General features: G+C 42.2%; 2 protein-coding genes across 3 annotated transcripts; one reads left to right on the top strand and one right to left on the bottom strand.

Moving 5' to 3' along the window:
* The first annotated feature begins 929 nt into the window (after positions 1-929).
* snx9b (sorting nexin 9b) lies at positions 930-12,957 on the top strand. Of its 2 annotated transcripts, XM_053881658.1 has the most exons (19): positions 930-1,239; positions 2,589-2,675; positions 3,847-3,921; positions 4,303-4,437; positions 4,688-4,765; positions 5,685-5,844; positions 7,193-7,331; positions 7,719-7,803; positions 8,140-8,265; positions 8,358-8,475; positions 8,574-8,704; positions 9,440-9,543; positions 9,615-9,718; positions 9,827-9,904; positions 10,053-10,129; positions 11,346-11,435; positions 11,852-11,966; positions 12,029-12,120; positions 12,181-12,957. In XM_053881658.1, the coding sequence occupies exons 1-19, from the start codon at positions 1,228-1,230 to the stop codon at positions 12,226-12,228; spliced, it is 1,854 nt and encodes a 617-aa protein (XP_053737633.1). In that variant the 5' UTR covers positions 930-1,227; the 3' UTR covers positions 12,229-12,957. The 2 variants fall into 2 exon arrangements, with proteins under 2 accessions (XP_053737633.1, XP_053737632.1); XM_053881657.1 differs by lacking the exon at positions 4,688-4,765 and having other exon boundaries at positions 931-1,239.
* A 1,175-nt stretch (positions 12,958-14,132) lies between these two features.
* si:ch211-203k16.3 (angiopoietin-related protein 7) lies at positions 14,133-19,763 on the bottom strand. The gene is made up of 9 exons (XM_053881344.1): positions 19,618-19,763; positions 19,296-19,532; positions 17,681-17,896; positions 15,466-15,585; positions 15,274-15,388; positions 15,030-15,167; positions 14,745-14,961; positions 14,481-14,676; positions 14,133-14,417 (listed from the first exon to the last, which is right to left on the bottom strand). The coding sequence occupies exons 2-9, from the start codon at positions 19,446-19,448 to the stop codon at positions 14,271-14,273; spliced, it is 1,302 nt and encodes a 433-aa protein (XP_053737319.1). The 5' UTR covers positions 19,449-19,532; positions 19,618-19,763; the 3' UTR covers positions 14,133-14,270.
* Between the last annotated feature and the right edge of the window lie 339 nt (positions 19,764-20,102).

Raw genomic sequence — 20,102 nt, 5'->3', positions numbered from 1 at the left:
TTCCACCTGCTTTATTTGTTTCCTCAGTTGCATGGCCAACTGACAAGCAAAAACCATTACAGGATTTATGATGTATGAGAAAGTGAGGTGGATATTTGGAGGAAGTAGGGTGAAAGGAACTTCAGAAAATGTTTTTCTCTAAGGACATGTATTAGTACCGTCACTGTTGCTTCACTGGAATTTAGACTCAAGGCCGTGTCTGTATCTTCCACAAGAACATGGAATGCAATGTTATGATGAGAGGATGATGGGGTTGAAAGAAATCCATACAAGCAAAGTTTGCTCATGCAAACTCATACAGACCCAGCAGCTGCTTCCCAAAATGTAATGCCTAGGAAGCAACACTATGCTGCCAAATGGAAAATATAGATCAACAATGAAAGGAACAAAAAGAAATACACTACTCCCCCCCAAAAATCATTATTTGTAGGTCTTGATGTACTATTTGTTAACTGTACTTAATAAATCATAACCGATCTCACTTAAATATTTAACACCAGAATGAACTTGAGTCTGTAGACAAAAGATCAAACATCAGAGAGGAAGTGCTCCAGTGATGAGCAAACCCTTTGTTGCATTCAGTGGCCAGAACAACTGAATGTATTTTTAAAACTTAAATTTTCTGTCATTCAGCCCATTCTCATTGGTCTCTTTCATCATTAATTATTAGAAAGTAATCCCAAGAAGTCCCAACCGTTGTTATTATATTTACGACATTGAAGGAAATGCACAATAAACGATGAAAATATGCAATTATGTTCATTTAATATAGTCAGAATAGTTCATATATGAATTTCACTACTTTATTTCTGTACTCTACGATATTTTTTTCATGTCAAATGAGCAAACCGTTAAAAACCTAAATACATCTTCAAAATAAGAGCATTGTTTACACAGCGTATTTGAGGCGGCCATGACTCGGAGTCTCAGATCGCACTTTTCCGGTTTGTCTCGGCTCTCGAGGTCCCTCCCTCGCTGTCAGCAGTTCTCCGCGCTCCAAACTCGCGTATTGATCTTCGTCTTCTTCTCGTCGTCATCGAAACGTTGCTTTTTTCCCCTCTAAACGTGTTTTAGCACCGCGCTGAGGTGCTTTGTTTTCCTCGTCGGAGGAAGTTATTGTTTTCTTCCGTCTTCGGTTGAGAAGCAGCGGCAGGAAATGTCCAGCTGAGGGGTGGAAATCCACAAACACAGGGCCTGCTATTGTAATGATTGATCAATGCTGCGACCATGGCAGTAAAAGTAAGTATTTTAACTCCAGAACGATGATTAAACAGATGACGTTTGAGTTCTTGGTGTTCGTGACGAAGCGTAGTCTTCCACCGGGAACAACTGGTGTTTCTGTAGCTCACGTTAGCGTTGCGCTCACTTTTCAACGTCAAGTGGCGCTTAAAAATGTTCAACTTGAATTCATTTGCGTCGTACGTCTCTTCATGTTTAACCCCGTGTGCGGAAAAAGTAGCGCAATTATGCAATTAAAAGTGGAAAATGTGTCTCATAAAGAAAGTGTCTTGTGACATTTCACTACCTTTCCAGTACGGGTCAGTCGTACTTCCGTGGAATTCTGGGAAATTGAGTTTTCGAGTAAACCTGTCACTAGATAAGCCGTCATTATTTCATTAATCCTTGTCGTGTTATTGTGGATATAATAACAAATATGGATGAGCCTTGCGTTATGAACTCACAAATGACCTATTTTATATTTGTTTTGAGCTTGTATTGTCATTTCTGCTTAGCTGTGTTTAGTTAAAGTAATATTATACTCTCCATTTGTATCACAAATACTATATTTATTTTTTATGTTTGCCATACTACTTCAAAAATGTTTATGTTTGACAGATAATTTAAGTTAAATGCAAAATATTTATTTGTGTTGATTGTGTTGATCTCTTAAAAGTCAGTACTTGTTCATGTTTTTCATAAAATATCGTCTGTCAGCCAAGCTATAGCTGGATTGTGTTAACAGATATATTTTTTTTAAAAACCACAAGTGTCAAGCAAAGATGAAGTGGTTGTAAAATAGTTCTGCTTTCTGTTGCCTCCGCTATCTGGTTTGTGCAACTCTGCAGACTTTTACGACAGTTAAGACTACGTAATTGCCAAGTCATGTGACCATCGGGGCAAAACACACTGTGCTTCTCCTGACAGAGCTGTTCATTTGAGGAGCAGCATAAGCCACTTTACAGTCTGTTGTATGGCAATTTTTCATTACAAGTGGTTTGGGGATAAGTAGTTTTATTCTTTTAAAAATGTCACTGTTTAGTTATTAAGATTGAGGTTTGCATTGAGCCATTGAAATCAGGCACAACGTCTATATGAATAGGGGAATTTCAGTTGAATGAAAACGGAGCCAAACTACTTGCACTTTGAAAGAAATTCTTCTCAGCTGTAGAGGTTCTTTATGTTCTTAAGTGAACTGTGTTCATGAAGTGGGGAGAATATTGTGTTTGGGAATGAGCAGGTGAACTGGTTTGTCCAGTTCCACTGTTCCCATATTACCTAGGGATCTCATTACGGGATGTTTGGGTGTTTCTGTTGTCTTTTTAAACAATAACAATTGAAACAAAAATTTCTTTTTTTTTTCTTTCCAGGCTCAAGTTTTATATGACTTCACTGCAGAGCCGGGAACCAATGAGCTGTCGGTAAAGGAAGGACAGACCATCACAATCACCAGTCAGGTACTGTTTAACTATTTACTTTCTGTGTTAACTCTGTACAATCTTACCTACGGCATTTACTATTTGTGGCTACTGCAACATTGCCGGAGAGCAGGATGGAAGCAATGGAGTCTCTCCTGTCTAACTTAAAATCCAGGCTGCAACTAATGACTGTCGCATATGACCTTTACAGAGTGACACGTCAACATGTCTGATTTTAATGAGAGTGGATTAGTTATCTATTATTGGTTCCACATTGGGGGAAATTTGTAATGTTGAAAACAGTAATTAAAAAGAAAAGTAAATAAAGGGTAAATAAGTACCTAGTGTCAAAATGTTGTATTGAACCTTTTACATTTTTATTTCAATTTCTGCCCTTTGTGAAATGCTCCCATAACTTCAACATTTTGAGTCGTTTTTGTTTCTCCTTCTACTGATTTATTGTGCCATGTGGCCAGAGAGTGATGACATCATGACTCCTGAAACTGCCGGCGACAAATTTATTCCACTAGTCATTGCAGCAATAGAATTATTATGATGTGGGTGACAAATATTGCTAATAGTAATGAAAACAAGAGTTAAACATTGCAATTTTTTATTTTCAGGAATTTTGATATCAGGAACAAATATTGAGGACTTTCACATTTATTGTATATAGCTTGAATAGGAGTTAAATAATACTTATCCAAATAATCAGGCCACAAAAAAATGACTTCTTCTTCTTTGTCTTTAGGCAATAAAATTAGTTTGTATTTCACAACTCATTGGGTTGCTCTTCTAAAAATGGCAGGAAAAGCTGTAGGTTAAATGTTAATGTTCAAATGAGATTTGCACTCGTGTGTATGCAGGAAGGAACCAAGAGGCAGCAACCATGATGTCATTGTGGCTTGTATGGTTCGAAGGTCACTCACTGTGTGCTGACCTACATAGTTCTGTAATCAAATAAACCAATTGGGGTGTACTGTAAACAGGAAAACTCACCTTTAGACAACAGGTTCTTGTTACTCTGTTTTGTTTAATGACATTATTGTAAGTCATTAGACATTTATTACGGGTTGTTAATCCCTGCGCTGCCTGGAGTGAGCGAAGTCGACACATTTAGGTTAATCTAGGACTCGATTCTTGTTTGTTCTCTTGTCTCCATTTTGCAACATGAAGGTGTTTCAAATCTGCAATATTGTTCCTCAACCAGAGCATCGGAGGAGGGTGGATCGAGGCTCAGAACTCCAGAGGGGAGACAGGTCTGGTTCCGGAAGACTACATCGAAGTAAGTGTGATTTAAAAAAAAAAAAAAAAAAAATTCCAGTAAAGCTGCAGTGGAAGCTGATTTAGCTGTTTTGCTGTTTTCAAATGAAATGGAAGCAGGAAATGACTGTCTGTTTTTGTGCTGACCTCGCGGTTCTTGTCGGCCGGCAGCCATCATGACCAGCAGCTGGACCTAATGAGGATGTGAATCATTGTGAAGATGTTCAAACCGAGCAGGCAAATTAAGTTGGCCTGTTCAAAAGATGATGGAAGACACTTGGAAATTTTTCTTATTTTAGAAGGAGACATTGATGCTGAAAATGCATATTTTCATATTTTAAGCTCATTCAACTCAAGTTTCTATGTTCACTCTTCACGACAGAAGTTTCTCTTTGCACTTCAGGTACAGGGCAGCCAGGCATATCCACCGTTGCCTGCAGCAAACGCTGCTCCAACCCCGGCTGCTGCAAATGTTGGCTCAGCAGATCTAGCCTTCTTTGATGCTTACGCCCCGGCGTCAACGCCTGCGCAAACCCAGGTAACTTACCTAGTGAAAACTGTCATTTGCTCTTTGGTTTTCAGAAGAAGTGTCATACAAGAGGAACTGTAGCTCTTGTGAGAACCACTGGATGCAGAAGTGAGAACCAGTGTGGTCATGTCATCTATTAATGAGTCATTAAAAAGATGAGGAAGAAGATGTCGGTATTGATAAGAGATAAATGTGTTCGACCAGCCTCAGAGACCTGCACTGTTGATGCTTTTCGGTGTCACGTTCTGCTTCCCTAAAGGTGGATCTTGTGGGCTTGAGTCCTCAGCCGGACACCCCCGATACCCCCGTTTCCCCATTCTTTTCATCCCCCAATGAGGTAACCCCCCTGTGGGGTGACGAGTGGGGCAGGCGGCTTGAGCCTCGCTCTCCTCCCGCACTTTGATCCATGCCTTTTAAATTCTCATCCTGCTGACTTGGCCTGGAAATAACAACCGTGTGAATTTTACAATCAAGAGTCGCACACTTTTCCAGAATTTCTTGATCATCTGCACAGTATTTTCCAATCAAGATGAAAGTGACACAAACATCAAAATCTTGTGGTCGGTATTTTTGACGCTATCCCACTTTCAACACAATTTGTAGCGCTACGGAGAGAACGCACCTCCTTATTAGCTCTTGAACCCCAAGCAAACACTGCTCTGTGCTCCAAATTGTTTCAGAAGTAGGATGGTGAAGCCCCTGGTTAAAACGACTTGGATTGGATATATTAATGTTATAGAAATACAAATTTGATTTTTACAACTCCTCGCGTGCAACTTATGTGCTTGATTTGTGGTTAAAGTTTTTTGTAATAACATCTGCATGTTGTGCCAGCGTGGAGTTAAACATGAAACAAGCTGGGCAATGTTCTGAACTTGAGTCATGAACTCGTCACATCGTTTATTGACATTAAAGCGCTCAAAATGCGCCATTTTCACCCGCGTTTCTGAAGTTCCGACACCACAGCCGGTCTCAGCTGCTTCTTCTCGTCTCCGGTCCTCCAGGAGATCGGCTCTGTTGGTGGAGCTGTGGATACGCGGGTGAAAACAGTGTATTTTTAGCGCTAGAAGGTAATTTCATTGGTTTGATGTGGCGAGGCTCAATATTTTGGCTGCATGACGCTCTTTAGCCTGTAAAAATCCATATATTAGCCACATTGTTGTGTAGCTACATTGCCCAGACTGCGAGAAAAAAGTAGTGTCTCATACCCAGAAATTACAGTACATATCTGCTTATTTCTTGTCATCCATTTCCAGGCTAGCAATGGCAACGATCCCTGGTCATCGTGGAACACAGATCCTTCAGGCGGCTCTTCCAACAACTGGGCTTCAAACCCGGAGGGAACCCAGACTGCAAGGAACGCTGCTGGGGAACCTTGGGCTTCTCAGGGTCACCCTCAGGCGTACCAGGGCCCAGGTGAGAACCTTTTAGATTTCTCATAAGCTCATGGCCCAGGTTGACCTGGTTTTCAACTTAAAACTTGGAGACCAAAAAAGTGTCACACTCTCTCAATTGTTGCGACAGCATGTTGCGACTCATAGGAAGACATTTTACTGTCATCTTCAGGACCCTGGACGCCCCTGCTAGAGGCACCCTTTGTCACATGAATGGGTTAATGTCGCACAGATCCATGATGATGAAAAACCTGCAAGGTTTACAACAAATAGCGTCAGAAGTGGGATTCCAACTATTTTTTTCAACAGAAATATTACAGATCTTCAGTTACAAATGAAGATGAAGACACCTTTCTCCTCTCAGTGGGCCACCAACCAGAAGATGGTGGAAGAAGAAGCCGTGTCAATGAAGCTTTATCTCAGTCTTTAACAGCGTCGAGTCAGGGTTTTTGAAGTAAATAGGAGTCCTTTCATCTTTAAGCAATTGCAGATGTCGTCTCACCCAGCCGGTGAGACTCGACAGGCATCTCGCGAATTTTCGAACGAGTCGGTGGAAAAGTAATTAGCGCACATGACTCACAACATTTCTTGACCCACTTTTGTTGCTATGAAAACTTAACAGATGTGTCCTTTTCCGACCGTCGCGCCAAAGACATCTACCCATACCCCTACCTCATTGATTACACAGGTATCTGGTGCATGGCTTACCCAACAGTCCTTTTGACTCACAAGAATTCTGAGGTGTGATAATGAATGTGTTTGGAAACAACTAAACGTTTAGCTTCCTGCTAACACGTTGCGGTGTTTGTGTGTAGCCACAGACGGTTATTAAATGCTGTGTTGGTCTTCATAGGAACAAGGTAGCAGTTCATCAGAATTTGTTTATAGCATTCTGTTGATTCGCAGTTCACATTTATAGACTGGAATGAAGCAGTGTCTAGTCTTCCACAAGTGTGTGTATCTTCAAGTCTGTTTCTAGTGTTATTAATGTTGATGAAGCTCACAATGTGAATCCTCCATTCGTTCCAGTCTGAGCTTCGCAGAGCTGCTGCAGTGTCGCAACAAACGGGGAAAATAGTTCCACACTGACATAAGAGGCCTGTTTGCTTTCAGCCACATTAAAACCTTTTGGTTTAACCTAAGTCAATAGAATACACTTCAGTCAGAGCCTTCTGCAAATATCAGCATGTGATTCGTGATTAAGTGACGTAGTGCGCCTGTGTTTATTTTAATGCTGACTCATGATTAAGTTGCATGACGATTGTGTGTGAACTACTGATCAAAACAAACGTGGATTGTGTTCTGAAGGAAACGGTTCAACTAAACCTCGGAATAATGTGCAACTAAGTTTGAGAAATTTCCTTCCTCAGGAGCGGATGACGACGAGTGGGACGACGAGTGGGACGACATGAAGTCCACCACAGGTTATGCCGAGTCTGAACCTGGCGATGGCGGAGGCCTGCAGAGAAGTGGAACCCATGGGACCTCCATGAAAATCTCACTGAACAAGTAAAAGACAGATACTTTTCCTTTATCGATTCAAAACCGTTGCCGAACTTTGCACTTCCTTTTTTAGTTTCTGTGCATTTACTCATATATGCCGCATCAGCATTTAGTGGTGTACCGTCGCCCCACGTCCCCGCTTCACCCCTCAAGTGTTTACATCACATATATAAGTTTGCAGCATTTAATTCTCACTTCAGAGATGTGATTTATTTTTACATTTTCATGTGTACTACTAGAGTAGTTTGTCTGTCTACTCTTTTTTGTGTACTTTTCTTATTGTTTCCTTCATCTGATGTTTTTAAATTCTTTCTTTTTTTTTGGAAAATACCAAAATTCTCTGCATTGATGTTACAAACCGTTCTGTGTCTCATTAAATATTATCTTTGCTAGGTTCCCCGGATTCTCCAAGTCTGGTCCGGAGCTCTACCTCCTCTCCAAGCCGGTGCCCAAAGGCAAAGACAAGCTACCAATCTATGTAGGTTAATTGAACATGCACTCTCCCGCTTCATTCCTTTTGTCATTTCCCACCTCAAGCGGTTGCCACAGCAACTCACCCTCCTCCACTTTAACCTATCTTGATCACCCTTCCTTCTTCTGTCCTTTTATGTCCTCATCTACCGCCTCTTTATTTGACGTCCTCTGCTTCCATCTCCAACTCCTTTTTTTCCATGTGTCCAAACCATCTGGCCTCTCAGTCTCGATCTCCACACCTCACCACATGAACAATCCGCCTCATGTATTCATTTCAAAGGGATGAAGGCTGAGGATAGGAAATATTTGTTGCATGACTCCAGTTTACTTGGTTTGACAGATGGGTGAAGTCGGGCCGGTGTGGCATTACCCAGAAGCCGCTTTAGACTGTGTGGTGGCTGACCCCAAGAAGGGCTCCAAGATGTACGGTCTCAAGAGCTACATTGAGTATCAAGTGACTCCCAGCGTAAGTACTCCGCTATACTTGGTGGTGATTTAGGATCCAACGGCACTTCATCATGTCTTTGTGTATTCTTGAATACTATGTTTGCTCCGCAGACAACCAACCGCCCTGTCAATCACAGATACAAGCACTTTGATTGGCTGTACGAGCGGCTGCTGGACAAGTTTGGGTCAGCCATTCCCATTCCATGTTTACCAGACAAGCAAGTCACCGGTGAGTCAAACTTTGTTTATGTATATGTGTATAATGTTTTGAGATTAAGCATCTGCTGCTACAGAGAGCTTTTGTGTGTGTGTGTGTGTGTATTTCAGGCCGTTTTGAAGAAGAGTTTATAAAGATGCGCATGGAGCGGTTGCAGGGCTGGATGAGCAGGATGTGCCGACATCCGGTCATTTCCTGTAGTGAAGTGTTTCAGCTGTTCCTGACCTACAAGGACGAGAAGGTGCGGGGAGTGTGTTTAAGAACGCGTTGTTCACTTCGAAGTGGGTGTTCAAAGTGAGGAATGATAAAATATTTGGTGCCTGGAATAGGAATAGGAAAAGTGTTTATCTCTCACTGGCCAGATTTAAAGAAATCGTCTTGTCAAAAATAAAGTTGCTTTTTTCTTTTGTAAATAAATTATAATTACTTATGATAATCTATAATTTTATATTAGTATTTTTTTTATTTTGTAGTATATTACCAATTTTGTATAAATGACTTTTTTTTAAATCCTTATTATTATTAGTAGTAGTAGTAGTACTTGTATGTTTGTATTCATTTATTTTTTAATACATTTTTCTAAACACATTTTGTTTTTACTTCTCGGTTTTTCTTTTAATGTCAGTTTTTCTTCACATATTTATTTTAATATTGGAGTTGTAATAAAATTTATATATGTAGATTTAGGGTTTTTATTTATATTCATCCCTTTTACAAAAGTTTATATGTGGGTTTTCAACTGCTATTTCCATGGAACCTGAGCTCAGTCGTGTTTCCTCAGACGTGGTTTGAGGATTTGACTGTGGTGTGTATATAGTTTGAATGTGTCAACACTCTGGGAAAGAGGACAATGTTTGTGTTTTCGCCTTTATCTCTGATAAGGTGTGAAGCTACCATATAAGTGGCTGGAGTCACTACTTAGACTGTTTTCTAAGCAGTTTAGAATGAATATTAAAAGTCGTATTGAATCCTGCAGGACTGGAAGATGGGGAAAAGAAAAGCCGAGAAGGACGAGACAGTCGGAGTGATGATCTTCACCACAATAGAGCCTGAAGCGAAGGAGCTGGACCTCTCCGAAGTGTGAGTGCTGCTGCTGCACCCCGCTACGTTAGACTGGATCAAACGTTCAACTGAATGTGTTTGTCTTCCAGTGAGCTGAAGTGCGAGCAGTTCAGCAGGTTCACCAAATCCATGGACGACCAGGTGAAGGAGATCCTGACTGTGGGTCACGAGCACTGGAAGAGATGCACGGGCCGTACGTACACAGCAGAACCTCACTCAGGAAGTCCTCTCACGACTGCTGTCGTGATGGAAACAAAGTGTTCCCACAGTTTTGGTTCATGATTCCTGCTTTTCTCCTCAGCTCTGCCGAAGGAGTACCAGAGGATCGGAAAGGCCTTCCAGAACCTCTCAGCTGTCTTCAACAGCAGCGGATATGAAGGTAAAGAATAGCAGGCTCATTAGCTTAGGAAATGTCACCGCACCTCCGGAGGGAATCTGTTGTGACACCATTGGTATGTTCCAGGTAAATGGGTTGTGAAATTGATTTCCTCATAATGTGCCAGTGAGTGATGGCTCTTGTGTTGCAGGAGAATCCACCTTGACAGACGCCATGACAGCGGCAGGGAAGACATATGAAGAGATTGCTGAGATGGTCGCTGAACAGGTTTGTTCAAATTGCTTTCTCTTCTTGTAGCAGCCACAGCTTGAGTGAGAGCAGCTCATGAGTGAGAGACTCTCTCACGATCAATAAAAATCTATCCACCAAAAGCTCCACATCACATGACCCTATAGAAATATGTCAACTGGGTAAATTATATTTTGTTTAAATTTTTTTCCCCATTTTCTTAACCCATACTTTTGTTTTTTTCCACATTATAGCTGCTTATATTATTATTAAATAAAGTATTTATTGTGACCATTTCTTTTTACATTATTGTTCCTTTAAAGGAAATGAAAAAATAATTAAAAAATTAAAACATTCATTCTGTATGACGATGCTCTTTAAAAATTACATCTTTCTTTTTTTCAGAATTTTTCCTTTGTCAGAAATGTATTTGTTATAATAAATACATTTTATTTTACACATAATTACATTTTTTTTAATTCTATAAAATATTCACGATATAAATATGTCTAGGTATTGTCATTTTGCCATGCATATTGCATTGAATTGCTTTAAAAAAAGGATTTGTTATAGTACTTTATTGTAATTTTCTTATCTTTACTGATTTTTTTTACCCCAGAAAAACTCAATCATTTATTGTATGTCGTGTACTGTCTGATCATATTTGTCTCTTATGCTGAATTATAGCCTCATTCTCCGTAACCTCACGACAATATTTTCATTCACTTTCATTTGCTGCTTGTCTGAACTGGTTTCCTCAAACTTTCCATTGCTTTATGAAAATACTTGAAGCCACTGCAGTAACGTCAGACGTGACAACCACCTGCTGCAGCAGCGTGTTCTTCCCCGCGGGGTCTTCAGAGATTTGTTGCTATCAACTGGACAGTTATTTTTGTTGCCGTTATCACAAACCAACTGCATTATCACGTCCAGCTCTGGGCGTTTCCTGCTCAGTGTTTTCTTCCTAGCTGTGACCCTTCTCACCCCACGTCCTGCATTTGGAGTCCATGTCGGGGAAGAAGACCACAAGCGTCTTCATCTGACCCTTGGTTCTATTTTGTTTTTCTCCTTTAGCGTTCAGAAGAGTGGGGTGGTAAGATGGCGCTAGCTGAGCCTCGACTTTAGGATTAGAACGGCAGTACAATTTGTATATTGTAGCTTCACATAAGTAGAATTCTTGTATCAATGCTTGTTTTTAGTTTATTTTCCACGTCAATGCTTTTAATGTTTTGCTGCTTTATGTCTTGTTCTTTAGCCGAAAAAAGACCTGCACTTCCTGATGGAGACCAACAATGAATATAAAGGTCTGCTGGGCTGCTTCCCCGAAACCATCGGAGTCCACAAGGTGAGTCAAGACTAGAAACCAGACTAGAAAGGTCAGCTCAACGTCAGTCCAGGTTGGAAATGGGGTCCTTCCCCATCTAGGAGTCTTGTTCACTGGTGAGGGAAAGATAGAGATTGGTGGTCAGTGTGGAAAGAGCTGAGATCAGGTGAGAAGCTCAGCCATCAGGGAGGGAGTCAGAGTGGATCCACTGCTACTCTGCATTGAGAAGCACCAGGAGGACTAGTTGGTGTGGGGATGTTTTGGATGTTTTGGGCATGTTCCACTGCGGGGAGGAATGGTGGGAGCGATGGTGTCAGTCTGATGATGTCGGTCTGACAACTCACTGTAGAAAGTGGCTTGGTAGAGAAGAATAAACGTGGTCGTAATTCAATTCCTCAAATGCTGTAAAATTGACCGACAGTTTTTATCTCCGCCAGGCGGCCATTGACAAGGTGAAGGAGGCCGACAAGTTGGTGGGCGCCAGTAAAATCACGTCTCAGGACAAAGTCACGATGGCCAAGCGGGCCAGCACCATGTCTTATGCATTACAAGGTAGGAGCGCTGCCGGAGATGTTGAGGGAGGACTGGCTGTCTAACCTGTTGGTCTGCCTCAGCCGAGATGAACCACTTCCACAGCAACCGTATCTACGACTACAACCGGGTCATGCAGCAGTACCTGGAGGAGCAAGTCAAGTTTTACGAGACGGTAAAAGGATGTGAATCATGGCTGCTGAGAATGAGATCTGACCTTGGTTCTCCCCTGCAGATCGCCGCCAAGCTGCGACATGCACACAGCCAGTTCACCACCATGTGAAGGATCTCAAGACACGAAGCAAAGCATCCCAAATATACTTCTTCTTCTCCTCCTGTTAATTTAATTTTCTTTAATTCTGACCTCATCTGCCTTGTTTGTCAGCAGCTGTGCAGCATGTTGTAAGCAGATGAAGCCACCATGTTTCCACACACTCCTCCTGTGTTGGAAGCAGAGCAGTGTGTTCAGTACATGTTTGTGCAACCCCAACAAAATCTGTCCACATAAAGTAGCCTCACTTTGAAAGTTGCACAATTATTTTTGCGGAATTTTGAGTCGCTGTCTTGAACGTGATTGCGAATCATTGACATTCAGGGAGGTGTTGTCACAGTGTGTCCTTAGTTTCGGGCCTGTCCTGATCCCAAACAGGAAGCTCCACCTCCTTCCTCTCTCACCAATGTGCCTTTGTCCCAAGAGGAATCTGACAATTTGCCGACCATTATTTCCGTTTACATTTCACTAGAAAAAGTTATTTTAAATCTCTGAGCAGTTTTTATATGAATGTGCCTTCTATAATGGAAACTATTTTTTTTCCCACATCGCAGCTTTCAATCACTCTCTAATCTCACCTTGTTTTATTGTTCAAATGATAAATATATATATGCACAGTAACTATGTGTTGAGCTGTCACGTGCCTCCTGTCTGTGAGCTACTTGTATGTATAGACGTGTTTTGGGATGAAGTCATGAAGAAGAGCAACGTTTCTGTTTGATTTATTAAAAAAAGGTTTGTACTCTCCTGGAGTTTGTGCCTGCTTCAATGTCGGACGTCACAGTGGAGGCTTTGTCCGCCGCAGCTGAGGTGGACGGAATGAAAAGGAAACCGTGAAAGAGCATGTTTGTGCAGGAGAAGGGCTCCTTTTTGTACCCTTTCTGGTGCAGCTGCTGGTTCAGTCCCTTCAGCAAACATGTTCTTCACCATTTGGGTCCATTCCCTCTCATCTGTGTTCATCGACATGACACCATTTTTGGGACTAAGTCTTCCTTGACAGAATTCCTCAAAAGGACATCAATCAATCTGAACCTCAGTTACACATCAGGTTTAAAATATCTCCCACAAGTACTTTCTTGAACTTTTTTTTTTTTTTTTGTGCGTTTTTTTTTGTTTTTAAAAATTGTTTTTTCAGATTCTAATCCTTCGAATGCTGTGTATTTTTTTTTGAAAAGGAAAATTGTATTTGTAATTGCTGGAATTAAGAATTTCTATGCTTTAAAACATTTGGGGGAGATTGAAAAACATATATACCTAAATTTTATACGTATAAATATATACTTTTTTGAAGATGTATAAATGAACATGCTATTCTTTTATTGTGCAAAAATACTTTTAGATTGTTACTATTTATGTGGACAAGTGGAAAATGACTTAATCCCAGAACACTAATGCTGAGTATTCATTATATGAAATATTATATTCTGTTTTCCTCATCAAAACGATTGCCAGGGCTCAGGAATGTTAGCTATGCTTGCCTCACCAAGCCTCTGATGGGGTGAAAATAAATATGGTGGAATGTTGGCACCTTTGAGCAGAAACAGAGATAAAATAATAAAATAAAATAGTCATTTTACTCTGCATTCATAATCTTCAAAGCTCAAATGAGGGCTGGAAACTATGGACCTATGGCACTCGAACAGCAGCAACACCACTAGATCACAACTGTGTCACTACAAGCAAATTTCTCCACAGTGGGATGAACAAAGACGATCTATTTGAACGTCACTCCAGCCCGAGTTATTTATCAAATACGAATGAGTGATGAACAAACAACGGCAGCAAGTTAACAGCAGTTGCTCTTTACTTCTTTATTCATGTGAATGCCTCACGCTTTAGACCTCATCTGCTCCACCATCACTGTTGCGTATGAAAACTAACGGTAGAAAATACATTCAAAAATGATGAACCTGTGGTAGACATGAAAAAATGTCCATAACTATCTTCACACAAATGAGTGAAAAATGTCCATGTTCCAAATGGAACGTAAAGGTTTCCAGAAATAGCCGGTGAATGAGCCTCACTAGAGAATATGCTTGAATTCGGGGAGGCCCTCAGGGGGACAGATGTGCGTGGAAAGCACGCGGACGAATCATCATGCTGACTTTCCGGAGGGAGTAATAGTCCGAGTCTTTCCAGGAGTACCAGACGATTCCATCGGGACCCAGAGGCCCTTCCCCGTTCGGCGTGTAATGCCCCCCCTTGGAGGACAGAGACAGAACCGGTAAAGGTCTGGAGTTACAGCAGATTTATGTGACACTTACCCTGTAATAGACCCCGTTGAGGTTTGCATAGAAACACTGGTTGTACCACCAACCACCGTGGGAAATCTCCGCACAGATATTCCCACTGTCAGGGGTGCTGAAACCCTGCTTGTCATGGTACCAGCTGAAGGAGTCCGAGGCCGTACCACTGAAGCCCGACACATGGAGGCGGTACTGATGCTCCTCATCCTCCACACTGAGGACCACCAGTGACACCATGAGACTGGAGCTTCTCTGGACACCTCAGTTTGGGAGTGAACCGACCTGAAGCTGTGATAGAGGGCGTGCTTGTGTTGGTTGCTCCAGTCTTCCATGTCGATTCGGAGGCTGTAGTCACCCTGGACTGTCAGGTCGTGTAGATGGTCATTTCCAAGCCAGAACTCAGAGTGCAGGTCACCAAAGCCGACTCTGTATTCCCTCCAGCTGCGATCGAAACTCACAGAGCCGTCGAGTCGTCGCTGGATCACCGTCCAGCCTCCACCTGGAGCCAGACAGCGACAGATGGAACTCGGAAACACAAGCGAGTCATGTGTCGAATTTCACTCGTACCATCTGTGTCCATGTCACAGTACACCTCCACAGGCATGGGAGCGAGAGACGGCACGATGGTGTACAGACCAGATCGCCTCACTCCGTTGTAGTAGATGGACGCACAGTCGATGGGGCAGTTTCTTACATGCTGTATCTCTGAGGGGTTAGAGTCAAAGGTCTATAGAGACGACAAACACTGGGCCCAACGGGGGAGACTCTGCCATCTGTTTGGTGAAGTTCAACCTGTAATTTCAACCTGTACCTGGGTGCAAAGCCTCTTGGGCGCTCATCAGAGGGTGGGGGCGCACTATGTTGATCAGGCAACCAGGACTTCTTTTTGCTTTCTCCAACAGAAGTGTCAGATTGTGGATTTTATTCTGAAGAAACAACAAAGAATACTGATCCAAAGGAGAATATCGAACAGAAAATGGGTGTGAGGAAAGGGTCAGCATACCTGGAGGTCAATGATCAAAGTGCCCTGGAGGTGCAGCAGTGTTGTGGCCTCGGCGTAGCGTCCTTCCAACTCATGGATGCGATGAGCCAAGGACACGTTCCCATGGTTCTTCTCCTCATTCTGAAACATGAATATTCAGAGGTACTCATGTTGAAGCATCACCCTCCATCGCCATGTAGGCATTCACGCTACCACAAAGATGACCATTAGTTGGCGCTAGTCGCCTTTTACGATCAAAGACGCTACAGTACCAAGATGAAATAGGGTGATAAAGGACAGCGATATGATGACTCACAATGCGTCAAACTCAATATGACCTTTCTCCAGAACGAGGTCCATAGTAGACATCATATATAAATATTAGTGGTGGGACTTTAACCAGTTAATCTCGATTAATTAATTAATTGTAATTAACATGTTAAAATAATTTGCCCTCCAGACACCAGGGAACCTTTGCAAGTGCAGGAGTTCCTGGTCCACTGATCCCACTGATGCACAAGACACGTGGCAGCTAGGATGAGAACAACAACAACAAACATGGAGGAATCCCTGAACAAAAGCAAACAAAAGCATCTGTTTGCTTTTGTTCAGGGATGTTTTTCACTACACAATGGCCAGGGTTTCCACTACTCTGAATGGACTTGAAATTCTTATAAAATCGTTCAAATGTATGTATGGGTCCATCATTTGATTCAGTAATATACCAAATTCATTCACATCGAAAAACGTGGCTTCTTGTGGCAAATATTCTTATACGATTAAACTGTGATTCATTGAGATTAATTAATGACAAATTCTCAAATTAATTAGATTAATTTTTTTAATCGAATCCCACCCCTGATAAATATATAGAACCTATTACGCCTTGAGCCTCCATCTTCATGTTCCATCAGTGCCTTCACGCCTAGTGATACTTGGGTCAGACAAACTTTACTTTTTAGTTCTACTTTTGGTATCAGTCCGTCCAACTACCATGGCATCAATTTAAACCTTGTTAAGTCACAATCACAAGGTTTATCTTTTGTTTGCATATTAACAACTTAGATAAGTTAAAAATGATGGTGTACACACCGCAGGTATACAATTTATGGACCAGTGTACGTGTTTTTATTTTTATTTTTATTTTTATATATATATTTTTTTTATGGGAACAAAGTCAAGGCAGGTACAACTTTTGCCATGGGGCCACCTATGATGCTGTACAGGAAACTCTATATGTATTTTTATTCCACACTCCAACCATGATCGCGAAGACTCAAGCAGTTCACTCGTGTTCGGACCGATGAGATTTGAATAGGGTAAGAGTTAAACACTAATATAGTATACTGCTCAAGCAACCCTGTGAAAAAATAGGCTTAAAAACTACACACAAACAAACGTAAATGTACAATGTAAACAAACAAGACAGCATGAGATGGTAAGGTGGTGAGCGACTTCACGTAGATGGATTCCTTAAACATTTTTAAGGAACCAAAAATTTCTGGATCATCCTCAGACCAAGAGTGAAATCCACACACCAAAAGAAAGACTTGAGGTAGGAGAACTGGGCAGCAAGCTTCTGGGAGCGATACAATAAGCCGCTCCATGAGGTGGGAATGAATCATCATGAAACGTTTCTCACTCAGCTTGTCACCATAAGGCTCCTTTAACACCTCTGAGCTCAGCAACACCAAGTTCAACAAACCATATGAGGCTCAAGCTTTAAGCGTCTGCTTTAAAACTTAAAGCCCAACTCTTCATAATGTGGTCTATTTGCAGCCTGGATATGGCGGATAACGCTAACTCTCATTACGCCGCAGACCTCCACTCTCCCTCGTTTTAAGGTTCAGCACACTCGACACATTAAGCGCACGTTTGGCCGCTGACCACTGAGAAGCTGTTTTCACAGGCTCAATGGCTGAGGCGCATGAGGCGGCACGTGGAAGAGTAGCAGGCTAATCCTGTTAGTCGCTGAGGTCAAGGACATGTTGCTGAGAAGTGACCACAGCTACGTGTCATAATAGCAGCAATGATCTGGTGGAGCCGAAGTTGCTCCTCAGAGCCAAGTGGGTTACTTTAATACCGCGCCGCGGGTCACGTCGGAAATGAGCAATTAAAGCAAGCTACGTCACATGACGCACGCAACATCCCGACGGTATCCAGGGAGGCTAAAACACTTGAAAGGATTGTTGCTGACTGTTGACCCAGGTCTTCTAAGTCGCAACAAGAATCTCACCTGCAGCTCAAAGACTTTGATGCGGTGCCGGTGGTTCCTCAGCTCCTCCTGCAGCTCAGATATCGTCTCCTTCAAGGCCACGATCTGCTGTTTTCTCTCCTCGTTCTCGTGCAGCCAGTAGGAGACCTCCTCGGTGCAGCGGAACATGTCGGGGCACCTCTGCTCTCCGAACTGAGGCAGCGTGGCCACCAGACGGCACATTCCGTCCTCCATCATCTGGACAAGACAGTCAGGGAGTCGTATGAAGATATTGTTTATGGCTATTGAAAACACAACTGCGGTTTGGTTCGAAAGCAGATGTGGGGAGCAAAAGTTACGGGGTGTTCTATGCTTCAGAATCTTTGGAAACTCCAGCTTCCCTCAGCTAAGGGGTTAGTGCTAATAAATCAGCAAGCATTTAGCTTTTGCAAGCAAATATTTACTTCCAGCATCCATGATGTATCTGAACAAAAAAAACTAAAAGCCCCACACAGACAGTCAGAAACCAATGACTGACTGGTATGAAAACTGTAGAAAGTCGGATGACATTTTTCATATTATTTACAGACTTTGGTCACTTTTGTTGCTGTAAATTATGATATATATGCCAGAAAAATAATGTATAAAACGAATGAGAATTGACCATGTCGTGATCATAAATTTGTTCTCAATAAAAAGGTACATAATACATTTGCTAGTTAGCCTCACAAACTGACCAAGATAGATGCCTCAGTTATTAATTATCAGGTTGCGGGGGCAGCAGTGTAAGTTAAGAGGCGCGGACTCCCGAGAAATACTGAGGTCAACAGAAAAATGGTCCCTGCCACAAGCCTTGGGTTCGTCCCATGGCTTCCACCCAGTAGTAAATACCAGAAACACTACAGATGATGAGGAGGAATGCTGGTTCTACTTTGAGTCTCTGCTAAATGACAGCTCCTTTCCTCTCTACTTGAGCGAGTAGGAATGTAGAAGTGTCAGAAACTACAAAACATTAGAGACTGGACATCCTGTTTTTTGTTTTTTTTTCAAGAGGAAGCAGTACTTATCCGATCATAAGTACCTGTATCGTGCCTAGTACCATCTTGCTGGTTACCATGACTGTAGTGTTTCTCCTTGGTTATGTTACTGAATTTGATCTAAATTTGCCACTTCTCATGCCTTAGTAGACTGTGGCTTTGAAATTGTGGGCGAACAAGTAGCATGTAGCACAGCATGGAAAAGTTATTGGTTGTTTTTCCCTCATTTTTTGCCCCAAATGCTGGAAATACACTTTCAGATGGCTTCAAATGCCAACATTTCTTGAGGGGCCGTGCACCCGGTCACCCTTACAGGGTTCGCACCTCTGACACGCCATACAGTATACAGACACCCCTGTCTTAAAACCCCTGCAAAAGCCAGTCAACAAGTCAAAGGTCAGCTTTGCCTTTTGGCTCAGCTCTTTCTGAAGAATGATGCTGACCTTTATCTATTGAAGAGTCCATGCTAAACTCTAGAACCTAAACTTGTTTTCTATACCTTTGAGTTGCATGGAGAACATACTACCGAGTCACCACAAGGTGTCTCAAACACAACAGACTATTATCTAGAGAAAGTTTGTCACAACTGGAGTAAATCTAAACCACGTGTGTGAAGTTACCTGGTTACTGTACTCCCCGCACTGGGAGCCCCCACCGTCCTGCATGGTTCCATTAACAATGTCAGTGTTTGCCTCTTGAAGCATCAGAAAAATCAGAGCGAGAGCACAACAAACACTCCAGCACGGAGCGTGAGAGGCGGACAGAAGAGACATTGCTGGCTAGTCCATCCAGACGTTCGTATCGCAGAAGACAGCGGGACCACCACTCTTCAACATCGGGGGCTCCGCTGGCTCTCCCTGCAGGGGGGAAGCACTCATAACTCAACTTACTCAGGAATTTTAATATTCCCGCTACAAAAAAAGATCAAGCTATTGTGCTCACCCAGCAGAAGGACAACCTTTGACCCCAGTCCCGGTCAGTTTCGGGACAGAGGACCCATGACTCCATGGTGCTCCTTTCGTCAATGCTTGTGCTTCATGATCAACTTCTGCCCCTTTCACTTTCTTCCTCCGTGTCCCTCTTACATGGTAGACATCTTAGTCTAATCCACTGCTAAGAGGATTCAGCGTAAGTGATGGAGGGGGCAGAGTGACGATGCAAATATGGTCAGGATGAAAAAGCCAGAGGGAGAAGAGAGTTAAAATGATGTATAGCTCCTATTGTAGAGTGGGAGCTGAATCGACACAGATAGTTTTTTAATATCTGGCACTCCGAAAATAAATATTATTCATTCGTAATGAATGTAAAAACATGACCTATCAACAAAGTGACTGCTTTTAAACTTATTGTTTTAAACCCTATTCTTTCAGGATAGAACGAGGAGGTGTGTCACCAGCCAGAGGCTTGGAGTAGAGCTCATGCCTCTG

Source organism: Synchiropus splendidus, chromosome 12 (assembly GCF_027744825.2).
Source record: "Synchiropus splendidus isolate RoL2022-P1 chromosome 12, RoL_Sspl_1.0, whole genome shotgun sequence".
Classification (NCBI taxonomy): domain Eukaryota; kingdom Metazoa; phylum Chordata; class Actinopteri; order Syngnathiformes; family Callionymidae; genus Synchiropus; species Synchiropus splendidus.
This window is presented reverse-complemented; position numbering and strand designations above follow the sequence as displayed.